Source organism: Suhomyces tanzawaensis (genome assembly GCF_001661415.1).
Source record: "Suhomyces tanzawaensis NRRL Y-17324 unplaced genomic scaffold CANTAscaffold_2, whole genome shotgun sequence".
Taxonomy (NCBI): domain Eukaryota; kingdom Fungi; phylum Ascomycota; class Pichiomycetes; order Serinales; family Debaryomycetaceae; genus Suhomyces; species Suhomyces tanzawaensis.
The window spans coordinates 1,700,286-1,716,752 of NW_017963637.1; the positions used below are offsets into that span (position 1 = coordinate 1,700,286).

General features: G+C 44.2%; 7 protein-coding genes across 7 annotated transcripts; 4 read left to right on the forward strand and 3 right to left on the reverse strand.

The window, feature by feature from the left end:
- The first annotated feature begins 605 nt into the window (after positions 1–605).
- KIP1 (Kip1p) lies at positions 606–3,579 on the forward strand. The gene has a single exon (XM_020206166.1). It carries the CDS (start codon positions 645–647, stop codon positions 3,495–3,497), a length of 2,853 nt encoding a protein of 950 aa, XP_020066333.1. The 5' UTR covers positions 606–644; the 3' UTR covers positions 3,498–3,579.
- A 343-nt stretch (positions 3,580–3,922) lies between these two features.
- Positions 3,923–6,317, forward strand: CANTADRAFT_196212 (E3 ubiquitin-protein ligase). The gene has a single exon (XM_020206469.1). It carries the CDS (start codon positions 4,349–4,351, stop codon positions 5,999–6,001), a length of 1,653 nt encoding a protein of 550 aa, XP_020066334.1. The 5' UTR covers positions 3,923–4,348; the 3' UTR covers positions 6,002–6,317.
- Positions 6,295–8,049, reverse strand: RRN11 (Rrn11p; the record flags this gene model as incomplete). Its single annotated transcript, XM_020206167.1, has 1 exon — positions 6,295–8,049. One exon carries the CDS (start codon positions 8,047–8,049, stop codon positions 6,634–6,636), a length of 1,416 nt encoding a protein of 471 aa, XP_020066335.1. The 3' UTR covers positions 6,295–6,633.
- Positions 8,050–8,226: 177 nt separating this feature from the next.
- On the reverse strand, positions 8,227–10,186 carry HSP60 (chaperone ATPase). The gene has a single exon (XM_020207425.1). The coding sequence runs from the start codon at positions 10,169–10,171 to the stop codon at positions 8,471–8,473; it is 1,701 nt and encodes a 566-aa protein (XP_020066336.1). The 5' UTR covers positions 10,172–10,186; the 3' UTR covers positions 8,227–8,470.
- A 1,400-nt stretch (positions 10,187–11,586) lies between these two features.
- On the forward strand, positions 11,587–11,976 carry CANTADRAFT_5175 (uncharacterized protein; the record flags this gene model as incomplete). The annotated part of the gene is made up of 1 exon (XM_020209985.1): positions 11,587–11,976. The coding sequence occupies one exon, from the start codon at positions 11,587–11,589 to the stop codon at positions 11,974–11,976; it is 390 nt and encodes a 129-aa protein (XP_020066337.1).
- Positions 11,977–13,304: 1,328 nt separating this feature from the next.
- On the forward strand, positions 13,305–14,501 carry CANTADRAFT_47880 (uncharacterized protein; the record flags this gene model as incomplete). Its single annotated transcript, XM_020209516.1, has 1 exon — positions 13,305–14,501. One exon carries the CDS (start codon positions 13,305–13,307, stop codon positions 14,499–14,501), a length of 1,197 nt encoding a protein of 398 aa, XP_020066338.1.
- Positions 14,502–15,786: 1,285 nt separating this feature from the next.
- CANTADRAFT_46523 (C2H2-type zinc finger protein) lies at positions 15,787–16,452 on the reverse strand (the record flags this gene model as incomplete). The annotated part of the gene is made up of 1 exon (XM_020209349.1): positions 15,787–16,452. The coding sequence occupies one exon, from the start codon at positions 16,450–16,452 to the stop codon at positions 15,787–15,789; it is 666 nt and encodes a 221-aa protein (XP_020066339.1).
- Between the last annotated feature and the right edge of the window lie 15 nt (positions 16,453–16,467).

Genomic DNA, 16,467 nt, shown 5'->3' on the forward strand with positions numbered 1-16,467 from the left:
GTTGGGGGAACAAGGCGAGAGCACCAGCAAAAGTGGGTGTCTTGGCCCCTCTGTACCAGGTGAGAATTCTCTGTAATTCTACCTACCGTGAAGTAAGGTCACGATGTAGCACTGGTGACAAATCTAGAAGAGACCAACCGCATCGACGAGAATTCTATCCTTGCCAGCTAGAAACCCAGTAAGGTATTACTCAGAGAAAACTGCTCCAACCAGGAAGACTACCACAATTAGTAATATATTACGTAATACAGATTGGTTTCGTTTCATATAGCACTGGAAGGAGTGAGTAGAGCAACGTGCCAAACTGAGAGACACGCAGCTAGTTTCGATTGGTAACTGGTGGGTGCTCCTGGCTCCCCCACAGCTAGTTTTTCCTACCTCTTCCTCCTTTAGCACTGTTAATTATTTCGGCTGCTACAATTCAATATAGTTAGCCACAGCATAGACACGGTAAATAGCACTCTAATGTAATCTTCTACTGTACTACATGCGAGTACACAGATCCAGTGTTTGACACGGTAAGTCCACATACAAAATCTCATCTTCAAAAACCCCATATTCTGCTCGCGCACGCCCCGACACGTCCTGCACCAATCCCACCAAAACAAACATCCATCACGACTTCTCCAGCCAGTTCCTCCACAATGTCCAACATCCAGGTGGTAGTCAGGTGTCGTGGGCGCAACTCACGCGAAGTGGCTGCAAAGTCGCCCATCGTCATCGAGTTGCCCAACGACCGCTATTCGGTGACGGATCCGTACATCACCATCAACACTGCTCATCATACAGGCACCAATCCAGCCAGTGCCAGCCAATCGGCCAGCTTTTCAGGACAGAGTTCACATGAGCGTGGCGGTGCCAGCGTTGGAACGGGTTCCAGAAGGTCTTCGGGGCCCAGTCCTGCTCTTCCATACGCCAACTACAAGACGTACAAAGTGGACCAGATCTACGGATCCCAGGCGGACCAGGGGTTGGTGTTCGACCAGGTGGCGCTCCCACTCTTCAACGACTTCATGGGAGGCTTCAATGTCACCATTCTTGCCTATGGGCAGACAGGCACTGGAAAGACATACACGATGTGTGGAGACCAGACGGGAGCGTTGATGACTCCACGCGTGCACGGCAAGGGCGAGAGTCCCCGCGTGTCGCCTCTTGTGGACTTGCGGCCCTCCAAGGAGGCTGGTATCATTCCAAGGGTGTTGATCGAGTTGTTCCACAGACTCAGACGAGACGACTACGTGGTTAAATGCTCCTTTTTGGAGTTGTACAACGAGGAGTTGAGAGACCTCCTCGAGGACGACACCCGAGCATCCAAGTTACGCATCTACGAGAACGTTTCGGCCCAACCTAACCCAAAAAAGCCCATTTCCAAGTCCTCCAAAGGTATCATCATCCAGAACTTGAATGAAGAGTACATCTCAAGTTGCAACGACGGCCTTAAGTTATTGAGCAAAGGACTTAACAAGAGAAAAACTGCCAGCACCAAATTGAATGACGTCTCATCCCGTTCACACACTATTTTTACGATAAATCTATATCGCAAGAAGGCACAAGAGGGCACGAACGCAGGATCTGGGGGCGACGAGCTCTTCAAAGTGTCCAAGATGAACCTAGTCGATTTGGCTGGCTCTGAAAATATCAACCGGTCTGGAGCAGTCAATCAAAGGGCAAAGGAAGCGGGACTGATCAATCAGAGCTTGCTAACTTTGGGAAGGGTTATTAATTGCTTAAGCGAGACTTCCACAGCAACACCAGCGTCTCATATCCCATATCGTGAATCGAAGCTCACGAGACTACTCCAAGACTCTATTGGAGGCAGTACAAAGACCACTCTTATTGCCAATATTTCTCCAGCCAAAATCAATATAGACGAGACTATCTCAACGTTGGATTATGCCAGTAAGGCCAAAAATATCAAGAATGTTCCACAAGCTGGCCATGATTCTGAGCTTGTGATGAAAAAGGTGTTGGTGAAGAATTTGTCACAGGAAATTGTCAAATTAAATAGCGATTTACTCGCTACTAGAACCAAAAATGGTATTTGGATGAATGAAGATAACTACAATGAAATGAACGATGAAAACGAATCTTTGAAATCAAGTTTGAAAGAATCGGATTTGAGGAATGAAGGTCTTACTAGTAAGGTAGGCCAGTTGGAAGACCAACTATCAGAAAGAGATTTACAAATACTAGAGTTACAGGCTAAGGTGACTGATCTAACCAAGGCTAACTCAGAATTAAAGTTGGATACAGATACTGTTAAACATGAGTTGGCCGAAAAGAACGAGCAAGTAATCTCCTTAAATGGCCATATAACGAGGATCAATGAGAGGTTTAACAATACTTCTACTAAGCTTACTACCGTCATCTATGAGAACTTGAAAAAATCGATTGAATCGATCAATACAATAACGAACAACTATGATAATGCTAAAAACTGTGATGAAATATTGAAACTCGATAATGAGATGGTTAGAAACATCAATAAATTCAAACAGGAAGTTTTGGAGAGAATCAGAGGTATTAATGAAAATGTCAATAGCTCCTTCGTTAAAGATTTGCCTGAATTTCTAGACCAGTATAATCAGAGTTTTAACCATATCAATGATATAATACTATCCCTTAATTCGAACTTGGTCACCAATTTGTCAGAATTGAAATCAGCTAACCATTCCATGGCAGAATACTTAACCAATCATCATCTCGAAAAGAATGCTGATAAATTAGTGACTGATTTCATCAACAAGAAACTAGCTGACGATGTTGAGAAATTGAATCTGCATGTATCGGCCCAAGTGAATGGACTAATCAAGGATTCTCAAGCGAAGTATCAATCACTTATAAAAAGCTCCATTAATCAAATGGCGACTGATTTGATCAACTCAGAAAAAATACAATTAAATTCATTTCAAAAGGACTGGTCCGAAATTACTTCCAAAGCATTACTCTCCATCGAAGAAGATTTAACAAGCTATAATAGCGAGGATGTAAAGGCTAATAACGAGCACTTTGACAAGCTTAATCAAGAAGCAAAAACCACACTCACTACATTGAATGAAAAGAACTCGAAATCTTTGGCTTCTTTCGTTTCCTTTATCGAACGTGAAGAGAAAGGAGCACATAGCATTTTGAGGAAACACCTACCTGCTAAATTGAGTCAAATTAGCAATAGCATCGCAGAAAATGATTCCAACATCAACGAGTCATTAAGTGGAATCAGCAGGAGCTTGAACGAAATCAAGCAGTTTGATACCAAGAATGGGTTCAGAGTATCTCCGGTGAAATTGATGAGGAGTAAATCATTTCAGGAGGCATCAAATTCGAGCATTCCCTCCCCAAATAAAGCCCAAAGATTGCTGTCATTATCTCCCACCAAGCTCAAGGCCCCCAATGGTGGTCAAGAGAGCTTCAAAAGCAAGATACCGCAACTCACCAGAACTTTAGAGAACAAGGAGAACGATGGGCATCAGAGCAAAAGGAGACGGGTGGAGGAGTGAGTTGGTTTATTTGGCTTCGAAAACTATGTATAATACAGCAAAGCTGACCATGTATAATTGTATCACTAGTAATAATTAATTTAGGATCTAACTGTAGCCAGCCCCAATCCGTAAGAACGGCTTGCCAAGTATTGATGAAAATTAGCCAGAGGGACTGATGCGAGAAATACAATACAAGTAGAGCAATAATGTCCATGAATAGAATTGTTAAGACTTTAATAAAGGCTACACTAATAGATACTTCGCAGAAAACCAGGCACTAGCAAAGTCCAAATACAATCGACAACGTATTTCATCCTCAAGCCACAGCTCTCAATATTCACGTTCAGGTAAAGAATACATGGAGTAGTAGCAGTATCAATATCCTAACTTCAATATCGGATTAAAAAACTAAGTCTCGTTTGTAGGTTAAAGAACAGGATCGCTCGTACGAGCTTTCTTTTCTAGCCTCGCAAGTTTGCTGCCTAAACTAAGAATGTTTGCCGTGCCTTCGTCCCGGGCCCCGCTAGCTATAACCCCTCCGCTTGCTAAAATTGCGTCATCCCCGCGCCAAACTCCCCCAATCCTCGCTAGCTCCTTGCTATTTTTCCCCTACTCCCCGTCGCTAGGGAGTGTGCCCCGCGCTCTGATCGAACACGAATCTTTTAGGCGCTACTTCCACACCTATCCACCTCCATTCCATCTCTGAATTCCAGTATCAACGTCACTGGTATCTACCCATCATTCCCCATCACCACCACGTACCAGACCCCTCTGAATCCAGGCCTATTTTCATTATTTGTTGGACAATTCCATTCTACCGCTAGCTAAGCTAGCGTCAAACTATCCACATCCTTGCCAGCACACAGATCATGGTATCGAAGTCCGCAGGCTACTTTCTAGCCTACACGGCATTAAGCATTGCCCTTTTCGGGTGGTCTATAGAAGACTCCCTCCGCAACTCGGTTAACTTCAATATCTTTCTCATCGAGCTCACCGACGGGTTCAAGCTAGGAGTGCTTATCAACTTCATCGTGTTCCTCTTCATCAGCATCGACAAGGCACTCCAGTTGATCCTCTTTGGAGAACTTCGGATCATCGAAACAGAGCATTTGATCGAGAAAATGCCCTACTTTGCCTTCAACTTGTTCTTCAATTTTGCGACCAACGACAGCAACCACTTGTTAACCATCATCTTGGTGGGCATGTCCATCAGCTTCAAAATCTTCCATGTGATCTTGTTCGACCGCTTGGACTTCGTCAACATGAAAATCATGAACAACTCCTCCGGCACCAAGTTTCAGTTGTTGCGCAAGTACTTGACGAACTTCAACTTCTGGCTTAACTTGATTTTCATCGTCTTGGACTTCGCTATCGCCAAGTTCTTGGTGTACGATGTCATCCAAGGCATCAACTCGGTCACCTGCCTTCTTTTTGGGTTCCAGTTTGCGGTCCAAGGAGTGGAAGCCTTGACCTACTACTCTAAGTTGTTGTTGAATGTATTTGAGCTAGTCTACTTCCGGGACTCGGAGGAAGAAGAAGACGACCCAGTCAATTTGGATGCCGACGAAGACGACGACGACAACGAGTTGAGAGTATGGGAAAACAAACCCTACTTTAGCAAGGGCATTGACATTGCATCTGAGTCGTTGAAAGCAATCTCCTACCTTTGTTTTATCTACCTCTTGACAGTTTATTCCGAATTGTCATTACCCTTGGCCATGCTCCAAGGAACTTATTCCTCCTTGAGGCAAGCATACACTGAGGTCAAGCAGTTGATGGCCTTCATCGAATCCTCCAAAAGATTGGACAGTCAATTACCCACAGCCACCAAAGAGGACTTGGATGCTTCCGATAATCTTTGCATAATTTGCCGGGAGGACATGTACTCGCCAGAGCTGTACCAGGCCGCTTTTAAAAAGCCATTGGCGTCCAGAAAATGCCCCAAGAAATTGATTTGTGGCCACATCTTGCATATGGGATGCTTAAAGGAATGGCTAGAAAGATCTGACAGCTGTCCTATGTGTAGAAGGAAAGTTTTCGAAGGCCCCAATCCAGAATCCGCTCCTCAAGACGATACCCGTGCTGCTCCCACTGAAACACCAGCTACAAATACACCCACCAATACCCAGCCACCATTCAATCACCCAGTGGAAGAACTTGAAAGAAGATTGGAGGAGTTCACCAACTTGATCCACAGAAGAGAGAGAACACTCGACGACCATCAACCCACGCCAACACAGCAACAGAATACTTCTTCTCTCGAGTCAACAGAGAATGCACCCGCTGAAGGAACCAGTGCATCTTCCCAAACGCCAGCATACCAAACGATCAGGCTCCCCTCCAACGCCGTCCTCCCGCCAAATTGGATCATATTGCCTCTCGAAAAACAAAGCACCTCTGAGGTCCTGGCTGCTGGTAGTCAGGCCGGGTACAGAGTGAATTTTTCCACCAAACACCAGGGTACATTGCAAGTCAAGCCCAAGGAGCGCAACTCGGAGTTAACCTTGATCAGGCCATCATAGGAAAGATTATAGAAATGTCACAGTGACAGACTGATGAAAAAAACTAGCTGAAAATTGACAATTACAGGAATAAATTAATGGGTTGACTCTTGGTTTCGGGGTAGTGTAGATCAAAGGTTCTCCAATCGCTGCCATTGGCTTATCCAACTCGTGATTGGGGTGTACGAATAATGATCAACTGATCTAGGAACGATACGTGAAATATTGATCTATAGAAACTTTTATGAGTCTACAAACTGCAGAGTATGTTGTGTAGGAACACTTATAATGAACGATAATTATGAAATAAAAATCGGGACCAATTAATAATTGTCCGAGTTTAGATACGTCTATCTTAGCTCACCGGCTGGAACATTTTTGGTCACTGCAGTGCCTGTTTCTATTTATTTTATGACTTGGCCTCCGGTACGATTAACGGAAACATTCGTTATCTATAATAATTGACTATTGGTAGTAGTCCTGACTGGTTTAATTTATCAGTTCTATTGCGATCGACTTTAATTTTCATGTCTAGTCGTTATACTTCGGTCGATATCTTTGATCTCCTTTGATTGTCCTGCCCATTTTTTAGGCTGTTGCTCAAGATTAGTAGGATTTGGTTCTGTTTAACTTTATTCCAGTTGTATTTCGACTCAGTCGAAATCAAAATCAAGGTCCAAACCGCCGTCCACGGTATTAGTCAGAGCGTCTCCATCACCACTACCTGGGGCTTCAGGAGAGTTGAACGTTACTGGCGACCCAGGGACTTCGTCTGGTGCCGCAGATTCGTAGCCTCCATCTATAAATTCTGGAGGAGAGGCCGTGGTAAACCTCATGTCGTCGTCGTCACTGTTGTCATCGTTCTCCTGTACGTCTACGTGCAAGTCCAGGTCTACCCCCAGATTGCCCAAGTAGATCTCCTCTGTGCTTCCTGCCATCTCTAGCACTTGGTTCACCTGCTGTTGAAGGTACTTCTTGGGAAAACTAAATCCCAATTCCTCACACCTCTCCCAGTTTGACTGCAATGCCTTCAAGTTCTTGACCACACCTGCTCTTTCCTGGTCCCCGTACCCTTCCACAAGCTCTACGCTCTCCATAAGGTTACAGAGTCCCATGAGAAAGTAGCACACACCTTCGTGATTGTACGGGGGCACCAAAAGAAGCTCTTCAAGTTTATCTCTGAGCTTGCTGTGGTCGCCTCTCATGAGCAACGACCATAGTGCGCTGACTGAGTAGACAGGAGCTCGCATCTTGGACCCGGATCTCCACATGGGAGCAGCCAACTGTCTGGCATGGCCCTTGTTGAACGCGGCATTGAGGTTGGTAATCACATAAAACGACGAAAGCCAGTCGAAAAACTTCTCGTCCTTATAGACCGAGGACTTGGCTGGGTCCAATGCCTGCCTCTGCCTGACAATCTCCACTCCTAACGGCCAGATGGACCGCAAATCGACCATCCGTATTCTGATCAAGATGCAAAAGATCTTGTATGCAAGGTCCCAGTGGCGCCTGAGAACGCTGAGGTGTAATAGCGTCTTAAGATTGTTGACGTGGTAGCGTGGGTAATAGTACGAGGGCTCGTAGTTCTGCACAGGTTTAGTTTCGAGACCCTGGGCCCTCACTTGGAAGTGATGCTTGACCCAGCTTGCAGACGGGTCAAACGTCTCATTATACGACTTCCAGGTCTCCAGGGCCTCGAAATACTCGTAGGGCTCGCCATCGTCATCGCCTTCGTCCTCATCAAGCGCTTCCACGATCTTTTTGGCCAATATTTCTCCTTCCTTTTCTGGTTTCGTGTGCCTCAAATTGGTGTTGAGATTACGATGATCGTGCCATATTTCGTACGTCTCCTCAGGCTTCGGCTTCTCTTGGATATCCTTCCGTATCAATCTTAGAATCCGGTTCTTATTTGCTGGTGACTGGAGGACTTTTCGTTGTTTGGGAGTTAACGTTTTCGAGTGACAGAGCTGGTAGTACCATCTCTGTTCGACGTGCTTCAACTCTAGACGCTCTAGTTTTTTGATTTTACCCTCCTTGTATATGTACGGGAACGTGACATCTTCGAACATTGCAGTGGAGTGGAAATGTGGAAGATGTAGTTGGACTAATGGTGATAGATTTGAGCTGGCGATGCCGGATCACATGATCAAACAGCACGTGACTAAATATGTTACAGAGATGTGTACGGGGAGAGATTCTTACGTATTGAAGTATCAATGACAGCCGACTACATTAACCATGACATGTGAGAGATTTAAGATTGAACGGTTTACTAGGATGGATATAAGCTGCTGATAAGAAGCTATTAGTAATGGATTATTAATATAACTTAACATACAGCACTCAAGGTTGATCTGTTACATTCCTTCTTTACTTTCTGCTCGCTAACCCTATATTCGAGACTATATACATTAAAAATATACAGGTTACTATATTCATTCATGGACTTCGAAGCCCAATTAGGCTATCGTAAATCGTCAATTTCTATGCTTAGAACATACCTGGCATACCACCCATTCCTGGAGCAGCAGGTGGTGGGGCGGCACCCTTTGGTTCTGGAGCATCGACAATGGCACATTCAGTGGTGGCCAACAAGGAGGCAACACCAGAGGCGTCGACCAAACCGTTCTTGACAACCTTGAATGGATCAATGATACCAGCAGCGATCATGTCGGTGAACTCACCCTTGGCAGAGTCGTAACCTCTGTTGAATTCTGGTTCATCGTAGATCTTGCCCACAATGACGGCACCTTCTTCACCGGCGTTTTCGATGATTCTTCTACCTGGCTTGGTAATGGCGGACTTGATGATTTCAACACCCAACTTTTGGTCGAAGTTTTCAGCCTGAGCCTTGACTTCATCCAAGATTCTGGAAGCCTTAATCAAAGCGGTACCACCACCTGGCAAGATACCTTCTTGGACGGCAGCTCTGGTAGCGTTCAAGGCATCGTCGTAACGGTCCTTCTTTTCACCGACTTCAACTTCGGAGGAACCACCGACCTTGATGACAGCAACACCACCGGACAACTTGGCTAATCTTTCTTGCAACTTTTCTTTTTCGTATTCGGAAGTGGCAGCATCGTCAACGGAAGTTCTGATTTGTTCACATCTGGTTTGGATGTTTTCCTTTGGACCTTCGCCGTTCAAGATAACAGTGTCTTCCTTGGAGATGGTGATAGAACCAGCAGAACCCAACAAGTCAACAGTGGCGTTTTCTGGCTTCAAGTCCAATTCCTCAGTGAAAACAGAACCACCAGTGAGGATGGCAATATCACCCAAGATGTTCTTTCTGTTGTCACCGAAGCCTGGAGCCTTGACAGCACAAACTTGGACTTGGCCTCTCAACTTGTTCAAGATACAAGCAGCCAAAGCCTCGCCGTCGATGTCCTCAGCAAGAATCAACAATGGTCTTCTGGTTTGGTTGGACAATTCCAAGGATGGCAAGATGTCTTGGATGGAAGAGATCTTCTTTTCCGACAACAAGATCAATGGGTTTTCGAACTCGACCTTACCACTCTTGGTGTTGGTGATAAAGTATGGCGAGATGAAACCACGGTCGAATCTCATACCTTCGGTGACTTCCAACTCGTCTTCCAAGGTCTTACCTTCCTTGACGGTGATCACACCCTCCTTGCCGACCTTTTCCATGGCAGAGGCCAACAAGTCACCGATGTGCTTGTCACCGTTGGCAGAAATGGTGGCGACTTGCGCGATTTCTTCCGAGGTGGTGATCTCCTTCTTGTTTTGTTGCAAGAAGTTGACAACCGCTTCAACAGCGGCCTGGGAACCTCTTCTCAAGTCCATAGGGTTGCATCCAGCAGCCACGTTCTTGACGGACTCGGTGAAGATGGATCTACCCAAAACAGTGGCAGAAGTGGTACCGTCACCAGCACTCTCGTTGGTCTTGGAGGCGACTTCTTGCAACAATTTGGCTCCCAAGTCTTCGAACTTATCTTGCAAGGTGATGGACTTGGCCACGGTGACACCGTCCTTGGTGATCTTTGGAGCTCCGAAAGACTGTTCAATCAAGACGTTACGACCTTTTGGACCCAAGGTGACGGAAACAGCGTCAGCCAAGGTGTTGACACCCTTCAATAAGGCGGCTCTGCCTTCAACTCCGAATTTTAATTCCTTGTGGGAGAGGTTACGAATGAACGATCTGTTGATGGATTGACGAGTAGTTCTCAACATTGTGTGTGGGGAGTGGAAACGTTCGGGGTAGGAGTTGGTTTTATATTGAGGAGCGGTGAGGAAAAATTTTCCAGAAAGTTCCAGGGTCACGTGGGTGGGTGCAAAAAGTCTGAGACACGGGTGGGTAGGAGTAGGTCCAGAGGCAGGGGTGGGAGTCCTGGGGACATGCTGGCGAGGTTTTAGTATGACAAAGTGCGTCTAGTATAAGTAATTAGAGAGAGTGCCTGTTTTATGTAGAACATCATTGTGATTGTTTATTCATCTGGCGATATAGAGCTGAGAGACGTGAGATTCTGATACTGTACCCAATTGGAGAAAGTGACCAGCAACAATTTTTCATTGCATCTGGAAAATAGGGTCAAGACTCCGGTAAGAGCTGTTGTAGCATTTGCATTGGTCTGGGAGTTTCAAAAGACGTTCGAGAATTTTGCTAAGTCTTATGAGTCCAACTAGCTATAATATGTCCAACGGGAGGACCTCTTAGTCTTAAATTCTGATCGGGGGCGCGAGGATAAGGTCTGGTGGTATGGCAAAGGTAAGCAAATTTATTACCACCAAACCTATATATGGTTATTGGAATCAAATAAGTTGCTCCTTACCTGTTATTTAAAAATGGTTTGCCCTGTCAATTTAGGAGAGATTTGTAATTGTGCAATTTGTGAACAGTTCAAAATTTGTTAATTTATTCTCAAAAACAAGGAAATGTTGGGGTTTGTGACAAATTTTCAACTATTTTTAAAAAGCAACACTAAAGTTCAGATATAAGGCATACCGCCGGGCTCGATTGACGAGTTCAATTGCTCTTCTTTTATTTGGGAATATAGATTGTATTTCTTTGAAGCATTTCTAAAACACACATCAAACCAACACCTCAATAAACACAAAAACAGCTTAACCATAATAAAATGTTTACTGAGTTTAGAAAGCATCGTGCTACTCGTCATAGGACTTACTGTACCCTTGTACTTACAAAGATATTCTCCATCATTGAATAAATTAAGCAGTAGGTGTATTTAGCCTGATCAGCCCAAGCGCAACCTTCTCTCCACCAGCCCAGTTCCTCAAACCTGACAAGCTATGGTGTCTTACAACGCTCGACAACTAGGCAGTACTACCCAGAATATGCATTATTCACTTTCATATGTGTTTGCCTCTAAGTTAATTTCCCAAGTCTCAAATCTGATTAGTACACTATTCTGCTTAAGAGGTGTAGCAGTGCGAAATGACTTTGAGTCAAGACCCTCCCTATCATCATAACTATTCAGACAGATTGGAATAGCAGGAAGACGTCTCCGGTGAGAATAAGGTAAGACGTCCCTGAGAGATACTAGTCAAAATCCCCAACGAGAGCTACTATTTCAAATACCTTGCAAGAAAACGCGTTTTAAAGATTGTTTCCCTTAAATAACACACAGATGTTGAATGAAGCAGGAATCATACATTTCAACGCCAGAGAAGATGTGCCCAGCAATGAGCCAGAGGGGACACATATTTTGGACATGTTGGTCTATGTCAACTCATGGAGCCTTAGAAACTGTATATGGTCTCTTTACGATTGGATGAAACGAATTGAAGGAATTTTTGAAATACTGAGGGTACGTTTCCCACCCTTCAAAGTGGCGGTATGGACCATCTTGGAGATGGATTCCTGTGAGGAAAGGGAGGAGATGGAGAAGATGCTTGCGAAACACTCCATCCAGATAAAGACTAAGGGAAAAGATCCCGACTTGATATGGTCCGAGTTCGTAGACTATGCCCGTTCCGTGAATCAAGACCACTATGACTACATTATGCAAAATCGCTGAAACAGAAGCCACGGTTGAAGTCGATGGAGGGTTCAGAAAGTTTGTGCCATCTACCAATTATGGCAATTCGCTAATGCAACTAATACAGTACACTCAATTTGAGAAGTCATCTTTAGGAAGCAGTTACGGCAAGCGCGTCGAAACTCTTGTTTGACAGGATTATAGAGTAGTCTCAGTTAGCTTGAAAACACAGTATAAGTGGAACTTAGTTATGTCGAGCCAATCATTGGTACGTTCCTCCTGTGAAATATGCAAAATCTTTAGGTCAAACGGACAAGGGTCCCAAAAATAGGAATTAAGGTTATTGGATCCAATTGTAACTAGGCTGTTCTCTACCGGAGATTCCGTTCCAAACCAGAAGTGGAAAATGAATGTAAATTCCTCCACGAGTACTTTCACAAGTTTATGCAAATAGCGTCTTGACTATAAGTTTAATTAAGTCTTGGTTGATTTTCATAATCAACGCCACTTTGGTCCTAGAGTTTTTTCAGATTCATCTAAAAATCCAGCTGAATGAATTTCTGGTGGTGTTGCTATTGTCTTAAATCCAATACGAACAATCAAAGTTGAGGATTGTAATTTTATCAGAAAATTCAAAATCCCTGGTATAGTTGCTTCAGAAACATTATCGACTGGATTGAGGGGTGAATAAATAGTGCTTTGTTCCCAAACAAGCGACACACAAGTACGCATAACCACTCAATAGAGTTTCTAATTTGCAAAATTATTATTACATAATTTATATCATTAAAACTCAGACCATAAGTACAGAATATGACTGTTCATTCACTCTACTTGTTGAATATTTGCATACTTCACTTTAATCTATGACTCACTGCCCATGTATAGATGTTTCCCAGATTAGTGAAGTAAGAAAACGCCCTGATTCGACTTCCTCCTAGAACGATACCCTACATTAAGTTACAAAAAACCACTAATGCGTGATTCTCGTTCCTTGTAGCATTTCAGGGTGGAAGCCACTTTCCATCGCTTGGGAATGTTCCAGGTAGCTAGGCCCAGCGTACCAGGTAGCAGCTCCTCCACGACATCTAATTCGGTAATATTGCACAGATCTTTCGCTAGATTCCGCCAGCCGGTTGGTTCCCATCAAAAGTTGCAACCACTACTTTTTGCAGTAATTTCTTTCCACCGCCAGGAATCTTAACATTTGCACCCATTGTTACCATGGGGCACTTGCTGTACTGGAACATCCTAGCCGTCTTTCGCTCTATTTGCAACCAACTGTACCAAAAGTGTATGACTCATATCTACCAGGCGACTATATAGAGATGCGAATTTGTCTGAAATCACCAGCCCATCACCACACAATGTCACCCATTGCCACAAAAGCCACAGAGTCTCGGTTAACTGCTGCTGAAATTGTCAGCTACAAGAAGGAGCTTGAAGATTGGGAGAAGTCTAGGGAATGGCACTGGAAATTCGAGGTGGTTCCAAACCAGTTCAAGCAATCACTAGATGAGACTGATGACCTGCTGTTCCAGCACCTTGACGAGCACTTTGGGGTGATAGGCAGCTGGGATGATGTGGTGAACAACTTGAAACTGCTTAACGAGAACGCCCCAGATACAGAATGCTACAAGATATTGTTCCTTTCCTCCTCCGCACATGGGTACCACAACTTGGCCCAAGAAAAGTATGGGAATATGGCCTGGAACGAGACTTGGCTGAAGATAAATGGCGATGGTACGATTGTGTGGGGTCCGGATCCGCTGTTGACGGATTTGGGAATCAGCCAGGCCCAGGAAAATCGGGCTCAGTGGGAAATCGAGAGGCTCAACAACGTTACCAAGGACCCCAACTTGATCTTGCCTGAAAAGTGGTTCGTATCGCCATTGAGACGCTCTATCGATACTTTGGTTCATACTTGGGACGGCATAGCGGACCTCAAGAAGATGGAGCCCATCGTTACTGAAAACCTTCGTGCTACCATTGGGGTCAATACTTGTGATAAGCGTTCTCTCAGGTCAGAAATTTTCGATAGCTACCACAAGTTGGGGTTCCAGATGAGTCAATCCTTAGAACCAAACGATATTTACTTCAAAGACGATCACAGAGAGACAACAGTAGAACAAGCCCTCCGTATCAATGAAGAACTTCATGAAATCTTCGGCTACGAAAATCAAATCGTGAGTATTACCAGTCACAGTTGCTCAATCAGGGCCCAGTTGTTGGCATTGGGTCACCGTGAATTTGCTGTGGGAGCCGGGGGCATGGTTCCCGTTTTTGTCAAGGGCACAAGAATAGGCGAGTATGACTGGGAAGACGAGTTCGTTCTTTTGAGATGTCCAAGAACTTATCTGTTCCAAAATTATATTGAGGAAGGAGTTTATGTTTCTGGAGAAAGTTATGAAGATCTAATAGTATATGAATTGGGACCATTGGGATTTGCAGAATTTGTTGAAGAATGTGCTTCAGAGGAGGGAATAAGGTATGCAGAGGCCTTGGAAAAGGCTAAAGCTGGGTATTATGGCTCAGACTATTTTTTCGGAAAGGATGACATTTAGTTTTACTATGGCTTGTAGGATTCGAAGTTGAAGGATGTAGCTTCTCTAAACCTTTGCCCTGAAACTAGAACGTTCACGAGTATGTATGTATATTGACACTACTGATCTAGTGATATAGAACTGGCTTTGAAATGTTGGATATTTCCCTTGCAATGTAGTTTGAAATAACTCGTATTCTCTGATAGTCTCTGGTCTGACTTCAGACTCTTGATATTTATCAGCAACGAGATTTTATTTGGTGGTAATAATGAAAAACTCGATCCGATTGACAGGGATATCAGCTGTAATTAAAGATGCATTATTGCAGCTTCAAGCCAGTGGAATTGTAGCTCCTTGAAACATTATAGTAGTACAAGTTTCATTCTCTGAATAAATTCTTACAATTTGAGAGTAATAATGGCTGGGCTAGAAATTCAATAAAATGAGTAAAAGGGCCTTTAGTGTAATTACTAAGAGAGATCAAAAACAGATTTGTGTCGGACTTTTGCAACATGGCCCACATCTCAACTCTAGTTTAATTATTAAACTTTAGGGGGATTAAAAGAGGAGAGACTGTAGATATTAGTTAGATATTGAGCACTAACTTGAGAATTGGAGACGAATTACATATCCGCTCGATCGGAGAGATGTTCCATTGCACATTCTTTGCAACAGGAAGCTTAACGCGTGAGGAAGCCTAGATGACAGAGTTAAGAAGCGACCAAGGTGACGTATTAGCCCCACATACAGATGCCTAGCTTCTCCATATGGTATGTGTAGTTTCGATACCTCAGGGGTTAAATTACACATGTAAAATAAGAATATACTTCGCCCACAATCAACTTTCAAATTACAAATATTTCATAAGATCGGGACTCGGAACAAAAATGAGGGTTCCTTTCCGGGTGAAGGTTTTTAGCACGAGGATTGTGTATAACACTAAATTTTTGTGGAATGCAACCGGAACAGCCGGGAAATAATTTCTGGTTAAACTTACACGAGTGAACCCAATTTTAATTTCGTGTTGATGGTTTAAGTAAGTCTCCGGCTGTAAAGTTCTTCATATTAGTGATTGCTATAAGCCATCACTCGCGTCTGTAGGGGTGGGGGAGAAGGGAGCCAATCGCTCCTTGCGCCTCGATCATTTCCTTCGCCTTATCGGCAATTTTGAGGCGTGTCACTACAGTAGTTTACGTAAAGCTTAAATTATGAAATAAATAAAATCAAACCAACAAAGAACGCCAGATAGAGCATTGTAGAATCACCATAATATACAGAAATGAAAAATAACGTTAGGACCAGTCAATCACTTGCTTTGAATCAATCGCCTGATCAAAGACGAATTATATATGTAGGACCCATCACCGTTGACAATTTTGTCACCTTCAACTGTGGAGCCGTTGGCCTGGTTGATGTCAGACTGGGGCTGCGATGGCTGAAGAAGATGCGAATGCTGGATCAAGCTACCATCTTTGGCCTCCAAGTGCTTGGACTCTTCCATCAATGGGCGGATGCAAAGCCAGCCAGTTTCTGTTCTGAAATGGCGCGATAAAGCATCGGATCTGGCGAACTTCTTGCCACAACCCCATTTGGTGACCCCGTCCTTCAAGTAGCCCTCGCATTTGAAATTCTTCACTCCCTCGTGGAGGAGCTCGTGTCTCTTCTTATCGTGCGATCTAGCGAATCTCTTGGGACATTTCGAACACTGGTAAGGTTTCTCGGAGAAGTGGATCTTCATATGCGATTTCAAGTTATACTGTTTCTGGAACACCTTGTGGCATACCTGGCACGAGAACGAGCCTCCCTTGCCCAAGCTGGGGTCCAAGCCTCCCACCTCGCTGAGCGACTTGGCTTTTCTTCTCTTTCTCTTCAATGAGGGAGAGATGGTATACGACACGAGTGACGAGTAGTCGATGGACCCGTTGTGCGAGTTCTGGAACGGGTGGTATGACTCGGACTCCGAGTTTTCCATGCCAACGTTCTGGGG

Coding starts and splice junctions, on each gene's coding strand:
- KIP1 (XM_020206166.1), top strand. CDS start 645: ATGTCCAACATCCAGGTGGTAGTCAGGTGTCGTGGGCGCAACTCACGC.
- CANTADRAFT_196212 (XM_020206469.1), top strand. CDS start 4,349: ATGGTATCGAAGTCCGCAGGCTACTTTCTAGCCTACACGGCATTAAGC.
- HSP60 (XM_020207425.1), bottom strand. CDS start 10,171: ATGTTGAGAACTACTCGTCAATCCATCAACAGATCGTTCATTCGTAAC.